The 10,483-nt window shown below is 36.8% G+C and overlaps 1 protein-coding gene across 3 annotated transcripts in view; it reads right to left on the minus strand.

Annotated features, from left to right (window-relative positions):
- nr1i2 (nuclear receptor subfamily 1, group I, member 2) overlaps positions 1 to 6,918 on the minus strand; it is a 42,358-nt gene extending 35,440 nt beyond the window's left edge. Inside the window, exon 1 of one of the 3 annotated variants that reach the window (XM_060876987.1) lies at positions 6,384 to 6,918. Coding sequence is in view for 1 of the 3 variants with exons in the window: in XM_060876988.1 (XP_060732971.1) it covers positions 6,384 to 6,386 (3 nt within the window). In the remaining 2 variants the exon portion in view is untranslated. The remainder of the gene's footprint in view (positions 1 to 6,383) is intronic. The other 2 variants (XM_060876988.1, XM_060876989.1) reach the window with 2 other exon arrangements.
- Between the last annotated feature and the right edge of the window lie 3,565 nt (positions 6,919 to 10,483).

A 10,483-nucleotide genomic window follows, 5' to 3' on the forward strand; every position in this document is an offset into this window, starting at 1 on the left:
TGCCAGGTTTCATCAAAATCTCAAAATTTACATTTTAGAAAATGCATAAAAGAGTTTTAAAAAAAAAAGAGCTACATATTTAGATTTCTGATTAATTCTGAATAAAAAGAAAATACAAGATTTGTTCTAGTGCAGATTGAAACAGATTGTTCTGGCAACTTGATTAACTTCTAATATGAATGAAATTATATTAATAAATAGTTTGTGCAAAATGCAATAAAATCTTGTGAAATATTAAACAGAACATTTCATATTAGGAATCATGCTATTAATTGCTCCATAAATGAAGTTGAAGCATTTTAATGATAATCTTACGTACAGGATGAACGTTAGAAATCCACTGTGTAGATCACGAATGAGGTGAACATCATGAGCAGACTCACGTTCACATTTTTATATTTCTTTTCCTCTTAGAGTGTAATTATAATGATATGATATTAAGTTTGAACATTTGAGCTGTGCAGGTTGTGTAAATGAGGCTGTAAGAGACAGAAGATCTACCTTCAGTTCTATCTCTCTATAAATAAATAATGCAGCAAAGCTAAATGAAGCTAAATATATCTGTTCTTTCTTTCTTCCTTTCTTTTCCTTCCTTTCCTTTACTTCCTACCTTTCCTTCCTTCCTTTATTTCCTTCTTACCTTTCCTTCCTTCCTTTAGTTCCTTCTTACCTTTCCTTCCTTCCTTTATTTCCTTCTTACCTTTCCTTCCTTCCTTTATTTCCTTCTTACCTTTCCTTCCTTCCTTTTCCTTCCTACCTTTCCTTCCTTCCTTTATTTCCTTCTTACCTTTCCTTCCTTCCTTTATTTCCTTCTTACCTTTCCTTCCTTCCTTTATTTCCTTCTTACCTTTCCTTCCTTCCTTTATTTCCTTCTTACCTTTCCTTCCTTCCTTTTCCTTCCTACCTTTCCTTCCTTCCTTTATTTCCTTCTTACCTTTCCTTCCTTCCTTCCTTCCTACCTTTCCTTCCATCCTTCCGACCTTTCCTTCCTTCTTTCCTACCCTTCCTTTGTTCGTTCCTTCCTTCCTTCCTTCCTTTCTCACATACTTATGCACTACAGTATGTGCCATTGTATAGTATAATCTAAGTCTGCTCACACTGAAAACTCCAACAAAAATAGGAAGTGCACTTATGACTTACTTATTCAACTGGAATAAGTGTGAAATTCTGGACACATCATGCCATCAACGTTTTGCTTATAGAGAGGAAGAGGGGCGTGGCTACCCCATGCTGAATGAGGAAAAATGATCGACAACATTCTGGTAGATAAGACGTACGTTTCGTGTCATTTGCTATCAACAGGGAACAGCCTGCACTTCTGGTAAAAAAAAAGGTTAGTGTTCTATATAAGAACATACAACACTTGGAACATTCATACACTAGACTGTAAAAAAAAGAGCCTTTTGTGAGCTGAAGGTTTCAGCTCTTAAGAGTGAGTAGAACTGAATTAAATTTACAGCATTTGGCAGACACACTTATCCAGAGCGACTTACATTTATCTTATTTATACAGCTGAGCCACTGAGGATTAAGAGCCTAGGTCAGGGGCCCATGAGTAGCAGTTTGGTGGCCCGGGGATTCAAACTCACAACCTTCCGAGCAGTAGTCCAACATAGTATCACTTCCTTGAATGATCTGCTACACTGAAAGAGCTGTAATTTACATAAATGGCTGACAGAAACATTGGGTTTTTTAGACCCTTGTCTGTGCTTTATTTTGTCACATATATATATTAAAGCATAGAGAAATTGTTTCCTTGCATTTTGCAACTTTGGAAGTTGGCGTCAGAGCACAGGGTCAGTCATGATACAGCACCACTGGAGCAGTGAGGCTTAGGAGCCTTACTCAAGGGTTCAACAGTGACAGCTTGGCAGTGCTGGGGCTCGAACCCTGATCCTCTAATCATCAACCCAGAACCTTAATCAATTGAGCTGCCACCTGTGATATGTGTATAGACCATGGAGTAAGTACACTTACACTCTATACTAGTCTATAGAAAACAGGTGAAAACTATGAAAAGATCTATTTGATTATCTGCCGATGTAATGAGGCATTATTAGCAGAAGGATTCATCACCTAAAAAAACAAACACAACAACTCACACTGCTATATGACTAGTGGAGACAATCCTGTTTCAGTGTACAAAATAAACCCACTAAGAGTTTGTTTTGTGGCTCGAACCATGTTCCTGTCTCATTTAATTCTCTTGCGGATAGCAATCAATTTATTAACCACAACATTTACAAGCACTTTTTTTTTTCAGTTCTTTTACGTAATTGAATAACCCACGCTTTAATACACGCACAACTGTTTATGCTGACTGAAATTTTAAGGGTTAATTTCCTTTTCTGCATTTCATAAATGACAAAATCTCATCAGGAGTAAAAGGAATGTTCCAGTCTTTATCCTCACTCTGCAACAATTACTACAGATAAGGAATCTGGCACATTTCTGTGTGTGGAGAAATGGACAGGAAACCCGTTCACTAATATCTCATTCTGGCTCTTGATAAACACACGGATGGAAAACGCTTTCATGCATTGCTCGGTCAATAGTATTCAGAATTTAAATCTGTTTCTCCCACGGCTAAATTCTCTAATCTGATTGTGGATTCAAAATATTATCCATGCAGATCGGACAGGAACATTGGAACAATGGGTTTATATTAAAGCACTCGGTCTAATATGTTTCGCTTCTATAGTAACATAATCCTACATGATCTAATCTTTACATAATCTTAAAACAAAAAAGTGTTTTGTTAAATAAGAAAACTGGATTTTTTTTCCTCTCAAGCAATAATCACGGTGCTTCGTAAAACAAATTAAAAAGCAACTGTTTCTAACCTAAGCAACAAGAGGAACTTATTTCATGGATGGACCATAATATTAAAAGCGAATCTAAACAGATAAAGTACACAATATTTATTTTATGTTGTTTATTAATGAATCAAATATGGTAATAGTCTTGACTATTATAGACTATTTTTGTTTTCATACACAGCATATAGTGTGTTATTCCTTGCATAATGTAACCTCCAAGTAAACTCCTGTTAGGTAAGAGACTACTTTGTTTAATAAGGTCAATGGAAGCCTGTTTACACATAAGCGCCTCATGATCATGCACGGACATGACAAAACCTTCAGGAAAATGCTGGTGCACTTTTACGAAGCTAAATTCCTCCACTGTGAGACTTGGATGAAAATAAAGTTCATCCATTCAGAAATTCAGCTGATCCAGGTGGTTAATAAACACAATGACACATGGACAATCTGCTAGAACTGCAACACAAGCCAGTACACAGACAGTACGGACAAGGCTACCGAGGGGTGTAAAGACGAGAACCCTGAAAAAAGTCTGAGCTTTTTAAACTGCAGGTAAAGTACACAATGTTCCTGATATGTGACCAAGCTGACATGCTTTAAAGTGGTTAACTTTAAATGTTTGGTGGCAAGTGTGAGAAAATATAGCCAAGTCTGTATCTTGACCCAGATCTGTGTTTTGTAGCACTGCACCTCTAGGTTTTCTTGTCGTAGCAGAGTTTGATATGTTACATAAAACAAGTTCGAAATACTGGGTTACATAAACTTCTAAGCTTGAGAAATGCAGCCAAAATGGGACTTCAGGGGGTGAATACTTTGTGTGTGGGATCACCTTACATATTTACATACATAAGTTACCTAACACTAACAATGGAAGCTGTTGATCCTGGTCTACAGAAAAAGAGTATATGTGTATAATACAGTACAAATACATGTGTTTGTTACTTCAAATTCGTTTTTTGTTTTTTTTTTGTAAGAAACAGAAATAACTTCGATTTCATTAAAAGAAAGACCTTCGACCACATCACAGGTCTCAGATTCTCAAATCTGATTGGTCATTTTTTTATTTTATTTCTATTCATAGTTTATTGTTATATAACACTATGCACGTCTATTATATAACACTATGCTTAGATGCCACCTCCATTTCATTGGCTTCGCACGTGTAAACAAACAAAATGCAATAATGTTGAATCTAATCTAAAAAAAAGTGACAGCTAGTTCACTGCTTCTACAGTATATGTTCTATATACCAGATGCAGATGCTGTATATACTAATAAATAAGTTAAAAACAATACTTTATCTATTAAAGAGAAACAAATTGACACCCGTGTGGTGAATATTTCTGTAAGCTAAGGTTTAGGTTTAGCAATTCTGGAAGGAGTCTCCAGTGTCAGAGGGGGTGAAGCAGAGTCAGTTTTTTGTTATTAACTTCAGGTGAAAGTGAGAGACTGGCTGTTTCATAATTCCCAACTGCTATAATGTAAGTGATGACAGGAATTTTTTCTTGTTAAGCACGTTACATAAAATAAAATGTAGAAATGTAAGTGGAAAGCTTTAGAAATACCCATCTAGAAATGGATAAAGTTAGTGTTGCTACTTCAAAAAAAAAAAAAAAAACTAAAGCTATTAAGGTATTAAAGCTATTAAACACTTCAAGACAAGCTGTTACACAAAAATACTTTGGAATGAGAATATTAACTGTACCACATTATGAGGGCTCATTACAACATTCCAATGACATCACATCCTGTTGCAAAAAAATGTCCAAAAATAACATAACATAAACAGAGACTCAACAGGAAATACTGTACCACTCAAGGCTGAGTCTGAAGCTGCCTGCTTTTCAACTTTACATGTCTCCACTAGGTCGAATTCTGCATCGACATCGACATCAACAACACTCTCATCAAACGACCGCAGTCCTGCAGGTCGACTGTGTAAAAGCTTTAAGTAAGATGATAAAAGTGTGTAAAAACCACATACAACCTCACCAAGGACCAACAGTGGTTTAAAGATTTAACAATAATAAAAACACTCTGATCTAATGCTTAAAAAGCTACAAATCAGACTCAGCTTCAGCAGTCATATTAAAGCAACAACAAATTTAGCTCAAAAATCAGAATCTTCAACAACCCGAACTAAACTGCCCCGTCCACACACACACACACACACACACACTTGCACATTCACTCATTGTTTTGCACAACGTACTGTATAATATACAGTATGTACACTGATCGGCGCTATTTTGTGTATTTGTCCTGTAGTGTCTTTTGTCTCGCACTGTTTGCACACGATGCACTTTATGTGGCTATGACAACGTATTTTATGTCCTTAGCTCTGTGTTGTTTTTATGTACTTCAGCTGTATATGGTTGAAATGACAATAAAAACTTCTTGACTTGACTTGAAAAAAAGAAAAAAAATCTGCAAAAAATTTCATGCAGATGCTTTAGACATGTTCTTAATCTATTTAGTTCACTTAATTATATGGAACGGATTGGCCACGAGCAGAAAGGCACCAAATTACCAATAAATAAATAAATAAATAAATAAATAAATAAATAAATAAATAAATAAATTCAAACCTTTTTTGGTGAGTGTTAAAAAACAATCAAGTTTAAAATATTTGATATATCAATATTCTTGGCCTTTCTATAGTATAAAATGTACATCGTTAACGGCTGCTAAACGGCTGAACTGATTTTAGAAGTAAATGTATCTTCATTTTTAAAGTTTTAAAAATGTGAAGATGTTCAGTGAAGAACGACACAAAAATATATGGATGTAATAAAATTTTTGAATATTTCAGGAAGTTACATTTTTTGTGAATATTCCCATATTTAAAAGAAAGCTTTTCTATGTGGTCTCAGACATTTGCACCACACTGTAAGAGTATAGACACTATGCACTAAGAAAGGTTTTGTGTCCACCCAAGACCTAGATAATATTATCAGTGTGTTCATCTCTTAAGCATAACAGAATGCGAACACAACCTAAGACTGAAGTCCAGCACTCAGATCCTTACGTCAGCTACAGGACTGGTTTCAGCAGAAGCGCTATATTATATATGACCTTGGACCTTCCCATTTCCAGAATTCAGCAGACGTTCTTATCCAGAGCGACTTAGATTTTTATACAACTGAGTAACTGAGGGTTAAGGGCCTTGCTCAGGGGCCCAACAGTGGCAGCTTGGTGCACCTGGGATTCGAACTCATGACCTTCTGTTTGGTCGCTCAACACCTTAACCACTAAGCTCTATATCTTTATCTATATGTTGGACATACACGTCCCTGATCCCAGGGCATGTCAGATCTTGTACTGTCTTCTTAGCTCAGTTTGTCTGGAACAACTTCTGCAATATCTGATGTCAAAATAAACACAGACTTTGACCATTACCAAACATTACCAAGTGAAAACATTTGGTCACCTCATGCCTTTATCTATCTCTTTATCTTCTTTACCTCTTGACGTTATGAGTAAATCATCCTGAATTGCGTTTATTAGTGTAAGAAGTTGTCTTATGTACGTATGTACAAACTTACTCGAGTTCAGGACTCACCATGTCATAACCATAACCATGTCATGCTCGCGTCGTTCCAGTAATATTCCATGCTTAGTTCAGACGTCACATTTTCACGCACTCGTTCGTGTCAAAGTCGAGGTACGGTGTAAAAGCGTACAGGTTTCACGCGCTTTGTTTGTGCTGCGTTCTCGTGCGGTTGTTCGGGTGCAAACGCGCATAACAAACCCGACGCACACTTTACGCACCGGCTGAAGGAGAGGCGCACTGTCTTCTGGAGCACGGAAGTGCCACTTCCTGGATACGGATTAAACCTAATGCATGACTGCAGAGTTGTGCTGTATTTGTATTTGTTGTTTTACCTGTTAGTCTTCTACCCTTTCCAACCTACACACCCCACGTAATGCGCCAACGAGCTCCAAACACAATTCTCTTGTCACTTAGAAATCAAAGTCTATTTCAGCTGTTCGTCTGACACGCACTCGGTACTTCTGCTGAAAAACAAACAAGCTAAAAAAAAAAAAAACAGCAGATCTGACGCGTGATCTAAGGTGGTACTTATGTTATTACGCATATGTTATTCTCTCTAATCGTCTCATTCACAGGACCGTTAAAAATAAAATGTAGATTTCACAGTAATTTCTGGCAACCTGGGTTGCCAAATAGACAGTAAAGTACACTTTGTGTTCTATATAATCCCCTGGGGTTCTGTACTTGACCAATAGAACTTTTTCCCAATAAAAAAAATGCTATAAGAACCCTTGTAGATCTATGAACCTTTTACAATAAAACTTTCTATAATTCAAATAATGTGTTGGTGAAATCAGTGCCATTACTTTTTGGATGGTTTTTCTCTATCTATGTAAGGCTGCATTTTGAAATGACATGTTTCTAAATGACTTAAGTTCAGTCTTATTTCATTTGTGAAATATTTATATAAGTGAAATGCAGGAAACACTTCAATAAGGGGGAAAAGTTTTGCTGTCATCAACACTAGATACATATTTCTCATCACACATTGTTGTAGTTTATGTTGTAATAAATGTATACAGTTTTTAAATTAGTTGTAGTATTCAGATAACAACAACAACAACAACAACAACAATAGTAATAATAATTACATTATCACAAGCATACCTAATATCTCTCTCTCTCTCTCTCTCTCTCTCTATATATATATATATATATATATATATATATATATATATATATATATATATATATATATATATATATATATATATCACACACACACACACACACACACTTCTGGTTAGAGTCTCAACACTTGGTGTTCAGTGCTCCTGTGTACGGCCCTGAGTGGACAGCCTGGAGACCCCTGAGACTGCTGTTTTAAACTGCTATTGAGATTTTTGCTCTGGTCTCCATCTTTGAACAGCAGGAAGGAATTAGTGTTAAATCTATAATTAATTCAGAAATTACACTGATTTATAAGTGACTCAAAAGCTCCTGGTTACCGTTCAGTGTCACCCATATAAAGATGGGTTTCTTTTGAGTCTGGGTCCTTTTAAGGATTCTGTCTCATTGCCACAGGCACTTCTAGCTTTTACATTGATCTCTAATGAGAAAGCTAGAAGCACCTTTTTTTATGCCATTTATTAAAAATGTTATACAAATAAAATCGAATTAAGATAGAAAAGTATGGTGAATCCAAATAATCTAAACCTAATAATAAACATTTACATAAACATTATTTATAATGGAGCCTAGAACATTATTTATCAGGAGCCTAGAACACTTCAGGACATGCTGCTAGAGGAAAATATTGAACTTCAAAGTGGCTCCTCGGTAACAGCCCTTGTACTTATGAAGGAAGCTATGTGATCATTAAGCATGATGTAGCTGAAAAGCTTGCGTTGTAAACATCACCATTAGCATTTATCAAAAACAAGCAGGACTGATATCTCACTTTCACTCATCTTCTACCGCTTATCCGAACTACCTCGGGTCACGGGGAGCCTGTGCCTATCTCAGGCGTCATCGGGCATCAAGGCAGGATACACCCTGGATGGAGTGCCAACCCATCACAGGGCACACACACACTCATTCACTCACGCACTCACACACTACGGACAATTTTTCCAGAGATGCCAATCAACCTTCCATGCATGTCTTTGGACCGGGGAGGAAACCGGAGTACCCGGAGGAAACCCCCGAGGCACGGGGAGAACATGCAAACTCCACACACACAAGGTGGAGGCGGGAATCGAACCCCCAACCCTGGAGGTGTGAGGCGAATGTGCTAACCACTAAGCCACCGTGCCCCCGGCAGGACTGATATCTTGGATATAATTTTTTTATGTTGTTTAAAGTATATTATGAAAAATAATTTGTGATACTTCAAGCAGGATCACAGTCTAGCTAATGGAGTCTTAAAAATTGTTAAACACGTAAAAGTTTAATGTTAAAAAATGTTAATAATCATTTGAGAGCTACAACAAAGATAACAAGATACTTCAATTTGTAGACAAATATTTCTTTATTTTATTTATTGACAGCTGGGAGGCTTCACAAAATAGGATGTAATTTCAGGTAAGAGCACAAAGTGAGCATTGATGCTCCCTGGTTTTTGTGGTGCATTGTGCGTTTTTTTTGGAGCAATAATTTGGTGAACTGGAAGGATTTTGTGAAATATAAAGAATATTATGTAGTAAAGGCTAAGGCTGATTTCTGTGTGGACCAGACTGTAGATCCATGCGGCCTATCTGTAAGAGTCATGTCGGGTAATTACACAGAGAGAATCATCATCATTATTCAACTTTACAATTCATAAATAAATAAATAAACATCCTGCTAGTTTGAGCTTTTTATTTTTACCTTTAATACAGGTATAAATAAAAGATAAGTGTTCGTGTAATGCTTGGTAAAGTGATAGCTTTGCAGGTTTGTCTGCAAATTATTCTTGGCAATGACTGCAAAGGCTCACATCAAATAAAGTAGAGTTAGACCTGTCAGGGATCAGACTTTCGGCCATGTGCTGTTGTTATTGTTATTGTTGTTGTCACGTGTCTGCCCCACCTTCGTCTGCTCCTCCCGGTCTCCACACCTGTTCCTAATTGTGTCTTATTGTCTTTTCTATACTGTAAATGTGAGCCACGCTGCCAACTTCTAGTCAAGGTTAGGTCTCGTCATTTGTATTGTCTTAGTTCTCGTCATTTACTATCTTTGTCTTTATCATTTATTAAACCCCATTCCTTTGAAGCTATCCTGTGTACGGGTCCGTCTCCTTCCTTCCCTGGTTGTGACAAGACCACTATATTAATCATTGTTTTGTTTTTTTTCCAAATTGCCTTTGAAGAAGAAACTAGAAGTAAATGAACACTGCTATTATTGTCCTGAACACTTAAGCTCTGTGTGGTTTGTGGATTAAACGAAAGAGCCGAGTAACAGCAAGCACAGCTTTTCTGTTTACCAAGCTTCTATAGACTATAAAAAAAAACCCCAGCAAGCAGCGATAGTGCTGTCTTTCATCTGTCTTTTAAAGATTATTTTTATATGACAATTCTGTGCTCAACATTTAATAGTTTCAACATTTCAAAACATCTTTACATCCATTTTAAAATTGCAGACCTTTTTGTAATTTCCAAAAAACATTTTTCCACATATTAGCCGAAAGTGATTGAAAAGTTGACATGGCGGATACCTGCCGTTACCTCTGCCTCGGGTTCTAGGTGTTGAACGTCGTCTTCCGCGTGAAACTGAGCTAAACTTTTCGCGGTACAACACACAGTACTACAAAAACACATTTGACCTGTATTACCATAGTATTACTCATTGAGTTCATTTACTGATAAAAATCGGACAGCTGCCCCAGCAGTTTCCGCCATAATAGTTGATTGGGTTGCGTCTGTATGTGTGGGGCGGAGCTATCAAAACAGGGGTGACACCCATTTGGGTTAAGAGCGGGTTTGTTTTGGTGATTTCAAATGTCAACATTGGCTTTCAAACATCGTGCACCCCACCTTTAATCTTACACCATGTGAATTTACAATAGACTGTGACACACTGTCAAATTGGACTGACGTGTCTCAGATCGTGTTTCACATGTCGACATCTTGCTCAATGAATATAAACACTAGGTTAATGAATAATAAAGATTGTCAACAGATCTGTGTTGC

This window comes from Tachysurus vachellii, chromosome 8, assembly GCF_030014155.1.
Source record: "Tachysurus vachellii isolate PV-2020 chromosome 8, HZAU_Pvac_v1, whole genome shotgun sequence".
In the NCBI taxonomy this organism is placed as follows: domain Eukaryota; kingdom Metazoa; phylum Chordata; class Actinopteri; order Siluriformes; family Bagridae; genus Tachysurus; species Tachysurus vachellii.